The following is a 21,560-nucleotide window of genomic DNA, read 5'->3' on the forward strand; positions in this document are numbered from 1 at the left end:
GTGGGCATTTTAGGCAAGGGTCACCACCTGGCTTCAAGTGCTCCTTTAATACTAATATTCAGTTTATATTTATAGTATTCCATTGGAATTTTTGAACCACTTTTTAACTTAAAAGATATTTCTTTGAGAATTGGGTATTTGTTGCTGTTTTCTAATGTCTTAATAGTTTGATTTTAATCCATCCAGACTCAAGTGTTTGGGCATATGGTGCAGAATAAGAAAGAAGAGGTTTTCTCCTAATAGCTAAGCAAACACCCAGAACCAGGGACCAGTCGAGTTCCCTCCCAAATAACTTCACAATTAATCCCAAAGTGCTATAGCTCACACTCCCCACGCACCAACGCCAGCCACCCCCTGCCAGCCACCCCCTTAGACAATAAGGATCAGACTGTAACACAACCACACTTAACACACTGCACAGAGAGAAGAGAGTAGAGAGATGGGCACATGAGCATGGTGAAGCGCTGTAGCAGATGTACAACAGATGCTTATAAAAGATGGCCTCAGGATAAAGTGAGACCCTCCCACATTATCTGACAACTACGGTTTGGGCTTTTGAAAAGGAGACGGTGGCAGGCAGCAAGGAGCCTACAAAGGTATACTATAGGTACTGGGCAAAAGCAGTGTGCTGGGACCCCAGTGTGACCAAGATGTACTTTGGAGTAGTGATTAGCAGGACAGAGGAATACACTCAGAACAGGGACATGAGCATTGCAGCAGTGCAAAGACAGGCAGAAGTCATTCTACAAAGACTCTTGGACAAGCACTGTGACAGTCCTGAGGTGAGCAGCAGTCCTGCCTCAGAACTTTGCAATCTCGAGCTCCGTCTAAAGACAATGAGACCCAGCAAAGACTTAAGTCAGGAATGATAAAATGAAGTGTTAGCTTAAAGTAGAAGTTCATGGCAGTAAGATGAACTCACTCCTCAATGTACATGGGACAGATGGATCTAGACGAACACTGACAATGGACGGATAGGCAAGAGAGTTCACTAGTAACCTTTACATTAATGGAACCCAAAGGAAGAGTTCCAATGAGAACTGCAACAGTATATAGCACAGAGTATGTATGGGACACAGTGAAAAGTGAGGAGACAGAGAGAGTGACAGAAAATCCTATCAAGAAACTTAAACATCCCCTTACAATTAAAGCAGGGCTACCTGCCACTGGATCCCATTCCCCTAGCTGGACTTCCTGATTGGGCCTCAGTGGGAAAGGACGTACCTACCTACTCCTGATATGACTTGATATCCCAGGGCAGGGTGGTCCTTCTCTGAGGAGAAGGGAAGGGTGTAATGGGGAGAGGGACTTTTAAGGGTGGAACAGGCAGAGGGGGCTATGATAGGGTGTAAAGTGAATAAATTAACGGGGTGGGGAGAGAATGTAAACACAATAAACAGTGGAAAGTTGGAGAACAGTAGCACAAAGTCAAGGTTATTCTCTCTGCACAGGGAAAGCGTGGTAATGATGGCACACCAGGAATGATGAGAAATGAACAATCTATGTGGAAGATGACACTCAGTGTCCTTCAGTTCATGAAGTCATGGAGGTTGGGGCAGGGCACAATGGCCTGAGGGACAAATGTTTTAACAGTGAAAGAACAGAGCTATGTCAAGTATATGAAATACCATATACTCCCAACTGCAGGGCACAGGGAATGAAAAGTTCATCAATCCCACAGCTGAGAGGTGACACACAGAGCCGGAGAGCTACTGCTAAATGTAGAGATGCTATCATTTGTAGTTTGGACCTTCAATCCTGGAGACCTGCTATACTCACGTCAGCAAGAAAATTAAAATGGGCCTTTCTGGGACTGGGACATTAGCTCAACTGTTCAGAACAGCACCTATCTAGGGTTGCTCACACTGACCTGCATCTTAAGTTCCAGGGAGATCTGACATCTCTGGCCTGACTGCCAGGTGTGTATGCGCATGCAGACACACACACACACAAAGAGAGAGACAGAGAGAGAGAGAGAGAGAGAGAGAGAGAGAGAGAGAGAGAGAGAGAGAGAGAGAGAGAGAGAGAGAGAGAGAGAGAGAGAATATGAGGAGGAAAAGCAAGAAAAATTACCCTCCAAAATTTCTTAATCTTCCTTTCCACTGATGTCTTTCAAGTGATTATAAAAGTATATGCAATTATAGTAAAAGACTACCATAACCATGGTATGCAGACTTCAAAGATATTTCAACATGTATATTACAATAATCATCCTTAGAAACACAATCCGTTAGAAAGAAACACTCAAAAAGACACACAGTGTATGAGCATCAGGAATTAACAATTCCACTCACAGAAAAATCAGATCCATCACCAGGAGCAATTTTCTGGGGAAATCTTTTCTGTTGTGGTTTAGCCAGTATGCGGAAACAGGAGTTCCTGTGAGGGGTTTCTATAATACAGCCCTGCCTTTTATTGCCAAGAAACAAAGAACTGAAATAGATAACTTAAACAGATGTGAACCAAGAAAGTGAAGGCAGCTCTCACCGCAGTATCAGTTCATGCTTATTATCCTTAATATAGGATACTTACCTCTAGTTTACTATCTAAAAGAAGGGAATAGAATTGTTTTTCATGTGTGAAAAGTTCAAGGCCTGTGCCCTACAAATGTTAAAACTAAAAGACTGACCTAGAACACTCCTTTAGTAAAATGTAAAAAATTAAGACTCTGAACAAAAAGAACTGTACATCTTAGGCATATGTAAAACAAATTAATTCTAAATAAAAAACTGATGCCCACATATGGGTCATAAAAGAGAAAATAAACCTAGAATCTAAGAAGCTGTTTAAGAAAAAGACACATAATCAAGGTAACATCTTGTTATGCCGCTAACGTGAGAGGGAATGAGGATGTACAAAAGGTTCACTCTGTTACTTCATGGCTGTATGACACCTGGCTCCACACAGGAGTCCCTAGGTATATGACAGCAGGCATTAGTCCTACCCACTCCCCACAAAAACAGTAATTTACCCTTTAAACAATTTCACAGGGAAAGCAGAGAGCCTCTCTTTCAGAGTTACAACAATACATAGGACAAAACCACAATAAAATAGTATTTGAGGATTTTCAGTGATAGGGCAAGCTAGGATAATATTCTAGGCTATTACAATTGTTGCTCTGGAAAGACAGAAATTACAGACAGGCTCACTGGTGACCTGAAAGCTACACAAAGGCTGTATTGTTCTGTATGCTCAATATAGAAGGCCAGGGTAGAAGTGAAGACATGAATTATATAAGGAAATGTTCTTGTGTAGTAAATTTAAAATTACTACACAACTGTATACCGATACATCAAACTGTAACCTCCCACGCTGTTATAGAGGGTCCTTAGCTTGATACTTTATATACAAAAGAAAAAATTGATCTTCTCAAGCAGACAAATATAAGGACTGTTATGAAAGTACCTTTGCATCTCAACAGTTTGCTCTTTGGCGCAGTGAAATCTGGCTATATCATTCAGCATTCTGGTCACCCTTAGGTTTCCATACTATTGCCCTTAAGGCCTTTATGATGGATTATTGTGAAACAATGCTACCTGAATCATGGTGTTGCTCATGCAGAACATGGAAAACATTGGTCTCCAGTCCTTTGCTCCTCTCATAATTACAAAGTTTTCATTGTCTTTAGTAGTTCATATTGAATGATAACTACAAACCTGATAATAATTGAAGTTCTGTTCAAAACTGATTGCTTAAGAAAAACCTTGACTAGGAACAGTGGCACACACACATAAACCCAGCACCTGGAAGTCTGAGGCAGATTTGAGTACCTAAGCTACACAGTGAGACCCATAAGTGTGGAGAGGAAAACTGTTTCAGCCAACTGATTATCTACTCTGTTTGGTCATTTTACAGTACAAATCTGCTGGCACCTCTTTCCTCCAAAAAGAAAAAAAAAAATCACAAATAAGATTTTAAAGGAATGTAAGAGAGGCTGCTTGTGACTCTGACACCTCTACGGAAAGGAAGACAGACTGGAGCAGTTCCTCAATGCCAGGCCCGGTATGTGTGAGGTCCTGGGCTCAATCCCTGTGACTGTAAAACATTAAAAAAAGGAGCAAGAAATTGGGGAAGTCGGGGGGACAGATCAACAGTAACTCCAGAAAGGCAACAATTTGTTCTGGGACATCTCAATCAGTATTAAAGCAAAATAAAAATATGAACTTGCCAATTAATCAGCTAAAACAGTCATACTAAAGGAAATTGCATACTCACTGCTATTTCTAAGACAGTAGAAGTGTCAGTATCAAAAATGCTCTAATAACTGAAGTCTACTATTTAGGAAGTCTCTATGTGAACAAGGGCGGCCAGAGCAGCAAAGTGGAGCACCTTCTTCTGCTCCTGAACAAGTCTCTAGGGATCCAGTACAGTAAGCAACACCAAACTAAATTCCAGCAACCTCTCCCTGGCATTTGCCCTATCATGGTCCAAATGACAGTGACAAAGGCAGCTGGGGTCCTGGCAACAGTGATTGTCCTGAGAGCTTTTAACAGGGATCTTTATGAGGCCAGATGAACAGTATGTGCTGTTGCATTTTTTTTTTTTAGTAACCTCAAAGTGTTTCTCAGTAGTTTTTCCTTATTTCACAAAGAAAGTATGGAAAAAGTTTGCATTATTAGAAGAAAAAAAAAAAAAGACGTGGAGGCCTTTCATTAGGCAGGGTCACTTACCTGCTAGCAAGACTGAGCAACTCATGCTTATCCGCCACAGCTGACTTCTTCTCGAGCTCCCACATTAGGACATTGATCAGATGTGAATTTTTAATTACAATCGGCACTTCTTCAAACATGTGCTCAAAGGTGATGCTTGCCTTTTTCAATCTGTGAAGTATGTTAAAAATACTTGAGGCCAATGGTCAGAACAGAATGCTAAATTGAGTAGTTGATACATTTTACCTAATTATAGGCACCCTCCATAGGCTCTGTTTCATTAGTTCTTTTAACAGCATGAGGGTAGGAAATGACTGTCAAACCCAAGGCCAGTGATTTGAGTAACTTTGAAAGTGGTATGAATCTGAGCTGTAAGCCCCAAAAATAAGTGACAAAATACAATAGACAGACAGACAAAAAAACCTGCTTATTCTTTAGTCAGGAATTCTTAAATTTTCAGTGACACTGAAGTCACTGTGAGTTACTTGACATAATACACACTTAAAGCAGCTTGAAAGGGCGGTGCTCTCTACACCTCAGAAGCAGGAAGTGGAGACTCATATAGGCAGAGCACAGCCGGAACACAGCCTCTCCTCGCCTTGCTCCAGCTCCACGTGTAGAACTTTTCGTGACTCGGCTTGTCTTCTAAGGTTCTACACATTTTTAGGAGTCAATGTGAAACTAATGGTCAACTGTCCAATATGAAGTTTCATATGAAGTAAAAAACTACATAATAACAGAGGAACAGTAAATATTTTTTTGAAAAAATATTATCATGCCACGAAGCCAGATCACAGAACAGTTAATTACCCCCCTAAGTTTCCAATAAGCCACTTTTTGCCCTCTGAATCCCTGAACTATTTCTATCTATTCTAACAGGACACAAGGTGCAGGAGCAGGCTACAGCTTGCAGTCTGGTAGTGGCTAACTACTCTTCTCACCTCCCTTTACTCTACCACTTATGACATGTTCCATACATGGGCTAGTTATTTCCCACTAGCTGAATCCACCATGGTGAAAACATCAGAGGAGACTTTCCATACAGAACAGCTTAACCACAGAGAAGGAGAAATCAAGTGGCACTTGCCCGATACAGAAACCTCCGCCGCCCACACAGCATTACGACAGCCCAACCAAGGACTTAATACACGTGGCAAACTGACATCTTACAAAAAAACAAAACAAAAAAAACCCTGACATCCTAAAAAAAAAAAAAACCCAAACCTAAGTCGTTTACCATATGCCTCATGCGCCTGGAACACTTACGCTTCAGGAGAAAAGTCCTTCTCTTTACAAACTTCCATCAGTTTAGGGGTCAGTCTGTATGCCTTCAGTGAGAGAGATCCTTGGGCAGTTTTTATGGGATCTCAAAAAAGGAAAAGAGAAAGCTTTTACTGAGAATGTTGTCACTAGTGTTCATATAGTAGTAGTTCTGGGCACACTGCTACTAATCACACAGCTTTGAAATATCAAGACCAAACTAAATAATCAGGACATAATCAGAAACTGATTAAAACCAGAATAGAGTCAAAATCTAGATGGGATACCTTTAAATCTCTCCCTCAAGCAGAACCAGTTAACTTGTTGAAAATTAAATATATGACTAGTTCTGCATATCTTGTGTAAATAGGAGAAAAATACTCATGAATATCAAGCACAGAAAAATCTCTATGTATCCTTCTATAGCCCTTCAATCAATAAATTTAAAACAAATAGTCCTGGGAACAAATGTATCCATCCCAGTGAGCACTGTTCACAGTTCTTCATTAAAGCAGATTGTAAAAACCAAACCACTAAGTCAAAGAGCTATTGCAGAGTGTCGTTATAGTTTTAGGGAAATAGGTTTTGTCAAAACTGACTGCTTAAACACTGCACAAGGAAGGGAGCTTAGCACGTGCTGCCTGATAACGGCTCTGGAGAGCCAATGTTCGCCTAAAACCTGTGTTAACATTCATGTTGTCTGAAATTCAACACAGTCAAACTTTTAGCAATAGGTGATAAAATGAAAACCAAAATAGATTGAAGCAAGTGGAAAATTCATCAAGGTCTGATGATGCAATGTTTCCAGCCAATATAAGTGCACTTTAACAACTTGTTCTCTCTGTAATCCAATTGCTAACACACTGAAACAATTTCGGGGCAGCTCATAAGATTGATCGTATTCATTAGTATTTTTTCTGACAGATACTCAGGACGTTACATTTACTTCTCAGCTGGAAACTATATGCGAGTCTGCCAGATATGGCAAACTGTGAGTGTTTGGGGAGGGGAGGCTATAAAGCTGTTAAATTGCCTACGGTTCTGATACAGCACAGAACATCTGGTCTGGAGAGCTTGAGGAAACACCATTAAATAGGCCGAAAAGAAAAAAATCTTTGTGCTAAGAAACAGTCCAGGTTTTGTACGCTGCTGTCAGAGGTTAAAAAAAAAAAAAAGAAGAAAAGGGAAAAAAAGAGAGAGAGAGAAAGAAAAAAAGAGAAGGAAAACTTGGCACGCTGTATTATGATTGGTCAGTCATGTACAGAACCAGACACTCCAGCAATGGGAGTTTGTTAGACATCTGGTCTCATTCCACCAGCTCCTGCAAAGAGGGAGGGAGATGAGGGAAAAAAATGAAGCAGCTACTCCAGCATTCCAAAACGTACACATCAGGGCTCTGATAGCAAGAAAAATAAACAGAAAGAAGGAAACCCTGTCTAGACTTAGCTGCTGCTGAAGCTGCTGCAGAGCGGGGCTGATGTTTACTTGAGAAGGCCTGCCAGGCTGCTCCAAGAGGCAGAAAGGCAGAAAGCAAAAATAGTAGTAATAATATTAAGGGAGGAAAAGAATAATAAAGGAGCCTCCTACTAACCGTAAATGAGAACGACAGATTCTTCAATGGCGTGCTGGTAACTGAACTGAGAATCCAGAAGTGCCCGGGTAACGAAGGAGCCATAATATGTGGACTGATACCAGCCCACATGAAGGTGATCAATGTTTACGTGGCGAAGGCTGCGCATCATCTCCATCTGATACTGCACTAGATGATATACAGAGAGAAATTAAAAAAAAAAACCCAAGCATTTAATGATGCCACCAACATTAACTATTGGTTAATTATATCCATTTTATACACACACACACACACACACACACACACACACACACAAACACCCAACAAAGTTTTCAAATCACTTTAAACAATTGGTGTTTTCCAAACAAAACAAAATCCCATTTTGTTTTTAAAAGGTATTAGAAATACAATTTTAATGCCTTGTTCTAAACAAGGAATTATTAATTGTTGTCCATACTTCTCTTTCCTAAAATTCCAAAAAAAGTAAATGTGTAAGGAAAAGGTATACAGTTATTAGACTGTTTGTAATATTTCATCTGAATTAAGTTAGTTATCACTGTCTCCTTCACACATAGTGTTTGGAACTAAGGACTAAATCCATCGAGAAAACTAAGGGGAAACAATGACCACGTCACTTACATACGAACCAGACACATGCTAATTCAACAGAAGGATGCATTTTTGCCTTCATCTAGTGCCCCCTACTGCATAGACTACTATTTTTTTTTTTAAAAAAGCATTCTGTTCTCTTTGCATTTGTCTGTGTTAACAGACAATATTTTAAAACTAAATTGATTGTATTAATAATCATGGATACAATTGAAAGGTTTGATGACTTTTCCTCTTGTTGAATTAATTAATGACTATATTATTCACTTAAAGCAGTATTAGTAGAAAAAGATATAAATGAGGTATAAATTCATAAAATAGATGATATTAAAAAGCAATACAGTACTGGAGAAATGGCCCAAAGGTTAAGGGAACTGAGTTTAGCTCCCAGCATCTAGGTGAGCTAGCTCTCAATTACCTGCAACTCCCCTTCTTGGGGACTTAGACACCCTCAGCTTGGTTTGGCGCACACGTACACACACATATATAAGTAAATGAATCCTTTAAAATAAGCATCATAGCCTAACAATGCACATCAAACACAAAATAAAAAGGAAAAGTTTTATAGCCAACTCACTATCCCAGCTATTTCTACAATGAAGAATGAACGCAGGGCTGCATAGACTATCCACACAGCTTAACTAGATCTGATAACTTTAAAAAAAAAAGTATTTTCAAAATTTGATCAAGTTTTACGAAAAATTTATTACTGCTGTTCCTCTGGCCATAGCGATATAGTTTCAAAAAGCAAACAAGACTAAGATTACAATGTTTTTCAACATGTTATTGGGCAAAGAAATTATATTTTATTTCAAGGATTAGAAGATCATTGCAAACTCTTCACCTATTGAAAAATTGTCCAAAGAAAGCTCGAAAGTGCTCTTACCATTATATGGAAGGATCACACTTCAACTCCACAGTAAATGTGCAAGAGATGAATACTGTGTGCTGTCAAGATGCACACAAATGCAAGTAACCCCCTTCAGTGTGGATGCATTCATTCACTATCCTTTGGCTATGTTACCTCTTTTGTTCGTTCTTTTCTTTTTCTCAAGGTATGTTAAAGAGGCTCAGCAGTTTAGAGCATTTGCTATTCATGCAGAGAAGCTGGGTTCAGTTTCTGACACCTCAAGAGGTGGTTTACAAAACCATCCAAAACTCCATTTCCATGGGCCCTGATACCCTTTCTGACTTCTGTGAGCACCATGCATGCAGGCGGTGCACATACCATGTACTCAAAACTCTCATACATATAAAATAAAAAGCTAAAAGGTACAGGAGAGGGTGATATTAATATGCTATACACTTTTATAAATCCTGTTATTTTTGCAATTTTATAAATGATATGTGAAAACATGGCCTTATAACTCATGTTATATTTTAAACCATAGTTGAAAACACCACAACCAGGGCTGGAGGCAGTGGGAAAGTCCCTCATTTCAATCCCTACCTACTTAATCTAAAGAAAAGTAAACAAGCAAGCCACAACACAGATTATATACAATGATACCCCCCTGGAGGGAGCAGTCTCTAGCTATGATACTCTTAAGTTAATATAAACTTATTTGGCTAATTTTAATCAAATTTAACTTACAAATAAAAGCCCTAATGCTATCAGTACAATGGGAGCTAATACTAAATTTGATAGGTTGTTTTAAATTGAAAGTATAGAAATGGAAGAAATTATCGAACAATCAACAGAACAAATATCATTAAAAACAAACAATGCATTTTGAATAACTTAGCCTTATAAGCAGGCCAACATCTACCACACAGCTGCTAGTGAGCAGCTAAACCTTAGTGCCATCTGCCAACTGGGAACAGTAGGAGAAAAAAAAAAAGAGCTAGAGCACTCCTGCCAGCACTGACATTTTCCCTGTGGGGTTCTTGCTCTCTCTCATCTTTGGTTTCCCCATTTCTAAAGACATCTGAGAACTCATCCCAGTCAAAATGCTGGGACTTCACATTGTTCATTGGATATGCTAATTACAAACAATGACTTGTCTATTAGCTAAAGCAGGCATGCACTATGATTTAAAATACATTGGAGGGGGTGAGGGATAGTCTATAAGCTTGCTAAGACTTTCCTCAAATAGCCTGGGTGAAGTGGACTTCATAAAAGCATTTTCAGAATACCTTGCAGAGGTTTAAAACATTCCAAGATCAGCAGCAAAACTCTAATGTCCAGCTTCCCAACTCTTCCCTAATCCACGGGACCTCCAGTAAGACTAATGAAGATGAAGCTCTTCTGTAAACTAGATGAGTCAGAGATACAAGCCCCAAGGCTGCTGCATGTATAAATAAATTTGAGAACTAAGAGTAGGATACCTGATTATCATGGGAAGGAACAAGGGAACACTAGTCCCTCCTCATCACCATAAAGAATGACGAAGATTCTCCTTCACAAATCACCTACTTACCTAAAATGAATATAAAAATGAAAGGGCTAAGAACAAAGACAAGTAACTCAACAGAACTGCTTCAGGAAATTCCAAAGTAGACCAGATAAGGTGGTGCAGGTCGGTAATCTCAGCACTTGGGAAGCAGAAACAAGAGGAGCCACTGTCAAGAGCTGAAGGCAATCCTGATCTACATAGAAATCCCAAAACAAACAAAACATTCCAGTACACTGGAATTTCACTACTATACAAGTCCATTACAGTAAGTTTTATAGTTAACAAGAATGGCTATTTTGGATTTTGATTGCTTTTATGGCTCTGCTATTCCATCAACAGTGAGAAGATAAGGTGAGAACAGAAGACATTTAAACTATAAACCACAGATAAATAGAGAAGCCTCAGGTTATGTGGGTGAGGCCATGTTAGAGCCCACAGCTTTGGGAAATATGACTGAGTTCTACCTCACACCTGGCCATTCCTATGTAGAGAGTGGCTTGGGCTGGAGAGATGGCTCAGCGGTTAAGAGTACTTGACTGTTCTTCCAGAGGTCCTGAGTTCAAATCCCATGTGAGCAACCACATGGTGGCTCACAACCATCGGTAATGAGATCTGATGCCCTCTTCTGGTGTGTCTGAAGACAGCTACAGTGTACATAGATATAATAATAAAATCTTTAAGGGGGGGGGGGGTCACAACAGAAGGAAGAAAGTCAAGTCCAAAGATACAAATGAAAGCTGGGCAGTGGTGGCGCACGTCTTTAATCCCAGCACTTGGGAAGCAGAGACAAGCGGATTTCTGAGTTCGAGGCCAGCCTGGTCTACAGAGTGAGTTCCAGGACAGCCAGGGCTATATACAGAGAAACCCTGTCTCGAGAAACAAAACAAAAAAACCAAAGATACAAATGGAAAAGAAAAAAGGCCCTTAATAGAGAGCTACAACTCACCATTGCTGTGCTAATTCAGACCAGTGAAGCAACAAGCTGGCAATTTCTCAAAGCTGGACCCTGGATGCGTCCATATTGAGTACAGGTTCCCTATGGGAAGCAGCCATCCAGTGGTATTCACTTCTGAATTAACAGCCCAGTGTTCCTGGGAATATTCCAAAGAATCATGGCAAGGAGAAAGTCCTTCTGAAGAAGAACCACTTTTAAACTGATAATAGTGTTCAACAGCAGGGTTTAGAACTGCATTTCAACAGTTTGGGGAAGAACTTTTAAAGTATTCTTAGCTTAAAAAACACTCAGCAAGCAGGTAAGGCTCAGCAGTTCTGAACTGGCTCAGCGGGTAAGGGCACCTGCTGCCAAGCCTGATGGCATCTGAGCTCTATCCCTGGGACCCAGAGGGTGGAAGGAGAGGCCCAAGTTGTTCTCTGATCACCACAGATGCACACATACACACCCTAGCTCCTCCACACAGTAAGTAAAATGTAATTAACATTTTAAATCAAGGCACGAACCTAACCAACTGAGAAGCAGCAAATAAAAATTTTGCAGACAAACTGGTAGTTACCACCAAGCCAACTCAAATTATGAATATAAAAGCTACACTCGGATATAAGGGAAGTACTGCCAAAATATGAGGGGGCTTATTATTGTACAAATTGAAAAAAATTCCTTCAACCTCTACCAAGGCCTTAACTCACTAGGCCTTCCCAGGCAACAGAAAGCTTGGTGACAACACTGGCATCTGGTCCAGGTCTGGCCCCACTATACTCACCTTTTTAAGGTACCTTTTCTGCAAGAGTTGAATTCAAGTGCCCACAGCTACAAATGCCCTGTGGCAGACTGCCCAGGAACTACTCCTTCAAAAGCCCACATTCCCAAGGATTCCTTTTGTTTTATTTTTAAAATCAAAGAACCCTGAAAACAAAATATCTTACACTGAATTGCTGTGTTTGGAGTTACTCTGGCAGCCTACCATATGGACCAGAGAACTGTCACTCTAGAATTACTAACCATCTCCTTACACTTTCAGTTGCTCACCTGAAATGCCTCTCCTTTATCACCTCTCTAAACTGTTTATTGTATGTGCGTTGCATTGTAGAAGCCAGGGAGCTGGCTCTCTCCCTCTACACTCAGGACCAAAGTAACTAAAGTTTAAAAATGAAAGACCTACTGTTTTAATGACAAAATTATATAAAATCAACCCAAGTCTAGGCACAAGAAAAGAACTAGCCCTTATTGATCATCTAATAGTCTGACTTCCCAAATGGACTGAACATTATCCAGCTCACAATAACTACAACAAGCTAATCACAATTATGGAACTGCTTTTAGAAAAACCATCTACCACAGTTGTGACTTCAATTTGCCTTTACACTCTGACTCGAAAGCCTAGGGCGCCTCTGCTTCATAGAATTTTGCTGGGGATGTGGAGTAATGGTACCTGACTCATAAAGTGCAGCAGACATACACCAGAAGCTCCAGTGAGGAGTCACTGTGGCTTCTCGTGCTCCAGCACTGTAACAAAGCACTACCAGTAAGCCATTAAGTGGTAAGACTACTACTAATCAAAGGCTTTTAGGTGCCAGAGTAAATGTGAAGTCAGACTCCCAAGACATTACATTTTATGTTACTATTTGAAACTTGGGTCAAGACTGAGTTGTCATTAAACGCTGGCTCAGATCAACCAGGCAGACAAAGTGATGGAGCACACACTTCATAACAAAGGAAAAACACCCAATCAGAAGATGCAAATGGCTCTAAAAACAAGCAAAACCACACAATGGCCCTGAAACAAACTAATGATTTCAACAAATATTTTCATATTGTCAAAGTGTAATGCATAAATCTCTCCTATGTGTTCAGGCGCTGAGGCCGGAGAGGACTTTAGAGAGAATAATTACAAGCCCCTTTCCCTGCAGCACCATGGATGTCAAGGAGCACTTGGTCTGTGACTGCTTAGCAAGACACACTCTATTCTGTGCTCTCCTTTTCACACTGAGACTTGCTGCCAAGCCGCACATACGTTCCGGGCAATGTTCAAAGCTAGTAGCAGATGTAGGTTTAAGCAAACAGAATGTGCATTTGAAAAAAGAATTAAATACAGTCTACTTTGGGTGGAGAGAATTATGGAATACACAGATTTCTCAAAAGTTCCATATTCTCTTCACCCTGTCTGTACCATGTATCCATCCCTTGTTTCAATTAACACATCTGTTATTAATGCCACTCCTGGGACGGCTTTGAATTTTGGTAATGGCTCAATTTTTCACAATAAAATGTCCAATATAAGTTCTTCTTTACCTAGAAACTACTCTGTCCTATTTAAAAGAAATGGCAAAATACTGCCTTTGTCCTGAGTGGTTAGATAATAGTCCTTCAACTAAATATGAATTCTGGTAAAATTCTTAGAAGTAAGGCAAGAGGGTGGTCACTAGTTTATCTTTTAAAACTATTAAGAGCCTTTGAAAAGTATTGGAATATTTAGGGGTAGAGTGGGGTGTGCTGGTATGTTTAAAGAGTTGCCCACGAAACAGAAGAAAGTAAGAGGAAAAGCACATCTTTGTCCTGTAACAATGTCTTCTTAATCAGGTCATTAAATATAGCTAAGAAATTCATTGGGAAGTTAACTGTGTGCCATCTGACACTTGTGTACCTCAAATTAATTTACCTGTGTAGAATCAGAGACAGACTCTTCACTACATGAGAAACTGTTACAAAATGACTTTCTGACCACTCTAGCATAGTATATGCCAAGCAAACAGATGAGAATCTTATTAGGTGTGGACAAAATATTTCATAAGGCCCTTTCATAAGGCAGAAAACATCTCTTTCATATTTATAGCCATCTATAAGGTACTTCTATGAGGTTAATGTGATTATAAAACTAGATGCTACAAATACTCTGAAGGAATAGAATGTTGATAATATATTTAAAAAGGCAACAATTATCAGAAAACTGTCTGTGTGTTCATGTCCTGCTCCAATCTACAAAGGGTATGAAGTAGCTTTTGCTAAATTATATAAAATAACCAGTCGAATCAGGTCAGGAAAAGTATGCATTAGCAGAGAGAACGCAGAAACTACAAGTGAGCAGAGTGAATCAGACCACGGTAACTTCTGGTTCTTGGCATTCCAGCTATCAAAACAAGAAGTGAAATATCATCATTTACACTGTCCAATAGAAGAGAAATACCTCAAAATGTCTCAAGTAGGAAGGAGAGACTTTCCTTAGTATGTAGACCTAAATACAATTTCCACATGAAGCTTCAATAAGAGCGATTGTGTTGAGTTTTAAGAAATGGACTTTTATTTCTACAATGAACAACATCTGACTTGACAATCCCATAACTCTGTTTTTTGTTTTGTTTTTTAAATGTGCCAGGAGAGAATGGGGTCATGAGTACTCTTCAAAGCAACAACAGAAGTAGTGTACTAAGGGTGGTGGCTAAACATGAAAAGAAACGGCTGTCAAAACGAATCAAAGTTCATCCTATATGGATCTGTGCATCAACTTCAATCTCCAATTCAAAAATCAAATCAAAAAACCAGAGTGAGACACACCAATGCCAAACATACTAACTATTCAAAAGAAAGCTAAGGATGACCTAGGACTGCCAGCAGTTTACGGAAGGTTAGTGACAAATGACTCTAACTTACCTTAGCTGGAAACCCTAACAAAGAAAACACAGTCTGAGCTAGGGGCTTGGACGCTATGGTGGTATCCTTTGGAAAGTCTTCCTCACTTGGGAAATGATGATGGATAATAGACACAATTTGTCTTTTAGTAAGTATCTTAAACTTCACCAACTAGAAAATAACTATTTCAACTTCCAAAAGCATGATACTGACAGCATTTTCAGAAGGCAAACTTCCTAATGTAAACTGGCCCTTTGCTGAGCCAACTCTGTCAGAGGAAACAGGTAGCCCACAGTGACCATCACTCCCAGCCTACAATTCACTTCCAGCTTCTTCTTCAGTGCACGAACGAACACTGAGACATCTGCCTACCACTCCTTTACTCAGCTTACAGTCAAATGCATTTGGATGAGAAGTCACTTTTTTCCACAGCTAAAATCATTGAAACACTTAGGGGAAAATTAATGGCATGGGCAATTCGAGAGGCACTAAGTGAACCAATGTAGACTATGAATCTGTTAGGATACAAACACCGGTATGGAAACCACAGGTTATGCCTGCGGCCTAAAAGGAAACGCCATAAACAAATGCCTGAAACAGCAATGCTACTGTCTCTGCCATGGAGAAAGATCAAAGAGATTTGCCTTCTTAATTGTTGACTATCATTCCCATCTGATTATTTTGATAGCACTAGTAACAGAGTGGAACACTCTCCTTCCTGGAGTGATAGAGAGGGTTAAACAGGATAATTAATTCCAAGTCTGCTATCATCTCATGAAGAAAAAGAGCTTGTACCCATCACCCGGTGCTTGGAAATACCTAGAATCTCAAGGAAACAGCACTTACCTTGGCTCAAAATCAATTGTTTTGGAAAACTGAGTTTGTTTAATTTGATGACCAGGCATTAGATAAAGTCCTGACTTTTCATTTCTATACAGGGAATACAGAAAATGAAAAGACAAAGGAGACCATACTTGACCAGAAAAGACAGAGTATGACTTCATTAACATTCATCTCATGAAACTAAACTTACAAGTATAAATATGGATATGGCCAAAATACAATCTACCATGAGAAGGATTACAAAAGGAAAAATACTTGTAGGTACTAAGATTATAAGCTAATTATATTCTGTACAATAAAGAACAGATTCAATAAAGAGAGAGACAAGCTACAGAAATTAGATTTCAGGAATAGGTAACCTTGAATGTTCTATTATTACTGTGCATGTAACAATATAATTACATTGTACTATACAGGTTCCTATCTCCTGATTCCATTTTAAATCTTTAAAACAGAGGAAATAAACCCCTGCCCCCACAAGGTGACTAAAACAAAAGCACTAATAGGGAAGGGACAAGTAGAGGCAGCACGCGCAGGTCTGGGAGCCTGTTCAGAGGCAACACTGACCATCAACGCAGGGAATTAACTCCACTAGAAAAGCAAACAGCTTTATAACGAACTGTGTTTTGCTGAAGAAGCATGGTCCATTCCTACAACCCTAACTGTCCAAAGGTGATCAGTTTTCCCTTAAACATTAAGATTTGTGTTTTAAAGTCAGTATTAAAAACACTAGATTTGGCCAGGCAATGGTGAGCCAAGCCTTTAATCTCAGCACTCAGGAAGAAGAGGCAAGCAGATCTCTGAGTTCAAGGACAGCCTGGTCTATATAGAGAGAGCAAGTTCCATGACAGCCAGGGCTACATAGAGCAACCCTCACTCGGAAGAAAACAAACCCTACTAAGTATGAAGAAAATGACTACAGACTACACTTTTTGAAGTTTCCTCAACTGCAGCCTGAAGACAAAGAAGCTGGGAAACCTGCAAAGTGACAGTACTATTGTTAAACTATGAAAAGAGAAAATAAACTCCTATGGGTTCCTTATATAAGAAAGATGTTTACGTTTTCATAATCACATGCCCCACTTCTCATCTGCCACCTCCTTCCCTGCACACTCTGCTTCTTCCAAAGATTTTTATGAGATAGAGAACACAGAACTTCCTGCTGAGAAAAATGGCCACAAAGAAATCTTTCAGGGCAACTCACAATAACTCTGAAAGCAAGAATGCATGGCTTACTTTAACATCATGTTTCATTCCCTGTTCAGATACAGATTTAGGAGACAGTACCCAACTCAGGGGTCTTTGGTCTGGGATATAAAGGTCAATTACCCCAAATCATATGCATATGACATCAGTGAAGATGGACTTAAAGCTCTCACCAAATTCTCAAAGAGAAGCTTAAGATCTAAGAGGTTCATAGGTACTAAGAACAAGGCTGCCCCCTGTGAGGCAGGAGAGAACCTAGGGGTAAGACAGAAATTCAGTCCAGTAGGTGGACAGCTATAGAGTAGCACAGATCAGCACTGAGCACCAAAGAAATGCCTTTATGGAAGGCATGAAAGACTGGCCAGAGGCTCAGAGAAAAATACCAGCTGTCAGCGGGAGACTCAACCAAGACAATTCTTCCTTTCCTCCAACTGAAAACAGGAAGGAAACACAGAGACAAGCCGAATGGAGGCTTCACTCAACTATCCTATGATCCAAATGAGTGCTTCCCACGGTAGACAGGAAAGAAACCCCACACCTCCTGGCAAGTGCTAAGAACAGAGCTGAGACACTAGGGCTGTTGTGAGAGCCCAGAGTGCTAAGGCTGGGTCCACTCGTGTGAAAAACATGCCCAGACAGACCTTGAGAGCACTGCTTCTAGGAAAAATGTATTTCTTATTCTGCTGCATGGATGTACATGTAGATGTAATGTAGAACGTAACTTACAGTCTCGCAACCAAACAGCATCCTCAAGGAACTCACTGATCTTAACCTGTAGCATTTTTACACTGACTTCTAAGTCATTAGTTAAGACTTGTCTTTATATAATCTGAAGCTTATAAAGGTGCTTTTCTATAGAAGGCCACTTTGGTTATAGAAATATACAGTGTAGGGAAGCAAATGTTACTGAGAGGGAAGGAAATGACTGGAAGTATACATTGGAGGCTACAAAACAGACCAGGGAGCTTAGCTCTCTGTTCAGTGTTCCTGAGTGATGTTCAGAAAGGAATTCATTCCTGTTACTATAATGGGAATAACTGAAAACCACAAATACACACAAATAAGCATAATTAACCATTAGCAGGGTTATTTCTCCCCACAGTTATATATTGGGCAGTTTATCATAAATCACATTGAGAAAATATGCCAGATACAACACAAGAAGTGCAGGAATAAGGACTCAGACTACAGAATACGCATTCTCAGACTAGCCTCTTCTTAAAGGGACTGGTATCTTTTTTTCACCAAAGGACTACATTGCTAAGCCACTGAGGGGTTCCTATGTATCCTCCTAATATATGGGAATCAAAATTAAAAGAGAAAAAAAGAAAAGACAAAGAAAATGTGACCCATATATTTATTCCTTTGTGTATTCACCCTGAGCTTGAATGTGGAGTCCAGGTAGGTGCTGAGAAAAGAGAGTAGCCAAGACACAGGCAAGCAAGGGGAACAAGCATGCACAGGGGACGGCAGCCAGCAATGAAGGTCTCCTCAAACTCCTGCTGGACACGGTTCTCTAGGCCACAAGAAACAAACTACTGTCAGGAGCAACCAGGAACCGAGGCTTAGAAGTCAATAGCTTGGCATTAGCCCTGGCAAAGTTAATACAATGTCAGAAAACAGCTGCACTCTAAGCAAACAAGAGGCTTATGCTGCAACACTGCCGTTAAACGCGGTTGGACAGAGAAAATGGCCAAAAGATTGGGAGCTCCCTAAAACACAGTTTTAAAATTACCCCCATTCAATTAATTGATACAATGAAAACATGATTTGGCCTGATGCTTTTACACTGCGATGGGGACAACAATAATGAGGCACACATCCCAGCTCACATTAACAATTATATAATAAAAACTCCTCTCTGAAATCATGAATTTTTCCTGATGAGCCCAAGAAATCTAGCACTACTCTGCACAGAAACAACACATGTGTTCAGTCTGGCTGTGGGCCTCTGTGTGTGTGTATATTTATGAGTAAATGCTTTTTGCATATTAGGCAATATTATTCAACCACTAGTTTCTAAAGGTTACTTCTGCTTTTTCCCAAACCATAATCTCCACAGCCTTTGTAACCAATTTCAACTGCTCTCTGCCATAACATGGCTTGCGTATGCAGAAGTCCTGCTCTGAATGTTGTTTGGCAAAAGAGATTGCTTATCTTCAGAAAACTCATTATTTAGGGAATAATTCTTCAGAACATGTAAGAAAACCTGCTTGATTTATAAATGTCAAATGTCACCACAACTTACTTTTAAACCATACAAACATTTTGATGGCACTGTGCCACAACTTAACATTTTATAACTAGACCAAAGCTCTGGGGAAGAGCAAATGACTACACGAGCCAACAAAACCTACTTTCAGACATGTCGTTGTAATTTCTGTTCATGCTTTTCAACTGCAGCCACACACCTCCATCCTCATGCTCAGCAGCTATAGATCCACATACTACTTTTGGACTTTTGGTCACAACATGGGCAATGATGACATTTTGATTGGATAATTCTTGGCTTGGGGAGGCGGGGAGAGACGAGGTAGGATCTGAACACAGTTCTCCAGTTGTTAGCATCAATATGATTCCACCAAACTGCCCACTCTCTCAGGAAAAGCAAGCCTTGGTTGTCTAGAGAACAATGACTTAGGTACTGGAGTGCCTATGGGACTGTGAACACAACAACAGAATAAGGAGGTAAAGACAATGACGTGTCTAAGTGGATGCAGTCTTTCTAATCACATCTCCAAATAAAGCACAGGGGGTCAGTAGACTACAAGGCCGAACAAACATGGCAGTGCTAACATATACACAGGCAGTAGAAAGGCTAGCCATGAACTGTTCATCTTTCATGTCTTTGCTTGTAAGGTTCCTTCTCTCTGGAAAAAATATCCCACTTCTCCAACCTGTGTGCCACATGCTTTGGGAAAGTTGTTTCATAATGCTCTAATGTCTGCTTTGCCTTTTATTTTTCCAAATAAACTACTATGTCCTCAACCCTAGGTAGATGGTCACCAGAAACAATGGACTCTTTATCAAGATCTTGCTAAAAGGAATCTGATTTATTCTGGAGCAGCTGTCTTCATGGTACCCAATAACAACAATATCATTTACAAACTTATTCAGAGTGATTAAGACTCTCAAGGCAAGAGGGAAATTTTCTAAATGCAACCTAAATGGTATAAAGACTTCAAGCTTTCACAAATATCAATAAGCACTATACAGGAAACTTTCTAGATTGAGAACAGATAAACAGGTATCATAAAGCCATTTTTACCTATGTTCTTTAGAAAAACACACTGTGAAAAACTAAGGTTTCAGTTATGCTTAAGTCCAGAACTTTGAGACATCAGACTTACTCAAATCAGCATCACCTACTACCAACATTATCCACTATAGAAGTTAAACTAAAAAAGTATAATTCTCATCCAAAACTTTGGGGAGGGTGAGAGAATGCTCAACAGCAGTTGAAATGTAGTTTAATCACAAGAGGACATATGGTCTAGAGCTGCTGATTCCCTCAACTTTCTCTCCTAAGGCCTAGGGTTTGGCACTTACCTGACTAAGTAGTACCGCATGGTAAATTATACACGCACAGTTAAACACAACTCCCACATCCTAAGGGCAACAGGCTCAAAGGAAAGATGCTGGCTCTAACACTATACACCTGTAGTTCAGTCACTCAATCAGATTATTTTTCAAATTTCCTATGTAAGACAGGTATGCCTTTTTTTTACAATAATAACCTTCCCATTCAGTAAGTACCCGACAACTACAACTCAAGGCTAGAGTTTCCAACTCCCAAGACTCAGTTCTTTTCAATACACTACAATGTTTACATCCAGTGATTGATTGCTTTGATAGGAATATGGAGTAAGTTATAACTCAAAATCTGAAGAAACGGAAACTATGTCCATGGTCATCAAAAAATTAACAATGAGCTGGGCATGTTGCTGCACAACTACAATACGAGCAGTCGGAAAGACAGGCAAGATCACAGCCAGCTCAAGGCCAGACTGGCTACAGTATAAGACCTTATTAAAACTTTTTTCTTCACTAATAAGCATTTATCAGAGAGTGCATACCGTATTTGTTCTTTTGTGATTGGGTTACCTCACTCAGGATGATATTCTCCAGATCCATCCATTTCCCTAAGAATTTCATAAATTTATTGTTTTTAATAGCTGAGTAGTACTCCATTGTGTAAATGTACCACAATTTCTGTATCCACTCCTCTGTTGAGGGACATCTGGGTTGTTTCCAGGTTCTGGCTATTATAAATAAGGCTGCTATGAACATGGTGGAGCATGTGTCCTTGTTACATGTTGCAGTATTTTTTGGGTATATGCCCAGGAGTGGTAAATGGTTATTAGTGAAGAAGTATGGAATACAGGAAGAACAACCCACATTCCACAAGGAACCCAAGAAGAAGGAAGACCAAAAGGTAGACA

The 21,560-nt window shown here is 39.8% G+C and overlaps 1 protein-coding gene across 1 annotated transcript in view; it reads right to left on the bottom strand.

Annotated features, from left to right (window-relative positions):
* Eif3h (eukaryotic translation initiation factor 3 subunit H) overlaps window positions 1-21,560 on the bottom strand; it is an 80,448-nt gene that overhangs the window by 6,357 nt on the left and 52,531 nt on the right. The window contains exons 3-5 of the mRNA XM_031359603.1: window positions 7,501-7,668; window positions 5,916-6,015; window positions 4,671-4,820 (exon numbers count right to left, since the gene is read on the bottom strand). Coding sequence (XP_031215463.1) covers window positions 4,671-4,820; window positions 5,916-6,015; window positions 7,501-7,668 — 418 coding nt within the window. The remainder of the gene's footprint in view (window positions 1-4,670; window positions 4,821-5,915; window positions 6,016-7,500; window positions 7,669-21,560) is intronic.

The sequence above is a fragment of the Mastomys coucha genome, unplaced genomic scaffold (genome assembly GCF_008632895.1).
Source record: "Mastomys coucha isolate ucsf_1 unplaced genomic scaffold, UCSF_Mcou_1 pScaffold7, whole genome shotgun sequence".
NCBI classification, from domain to species: Eukaryota; Metazoa; Chordata; class Mammalia; order Rodentia; family Muridae; genus Mastomys; species Mastomys coucha.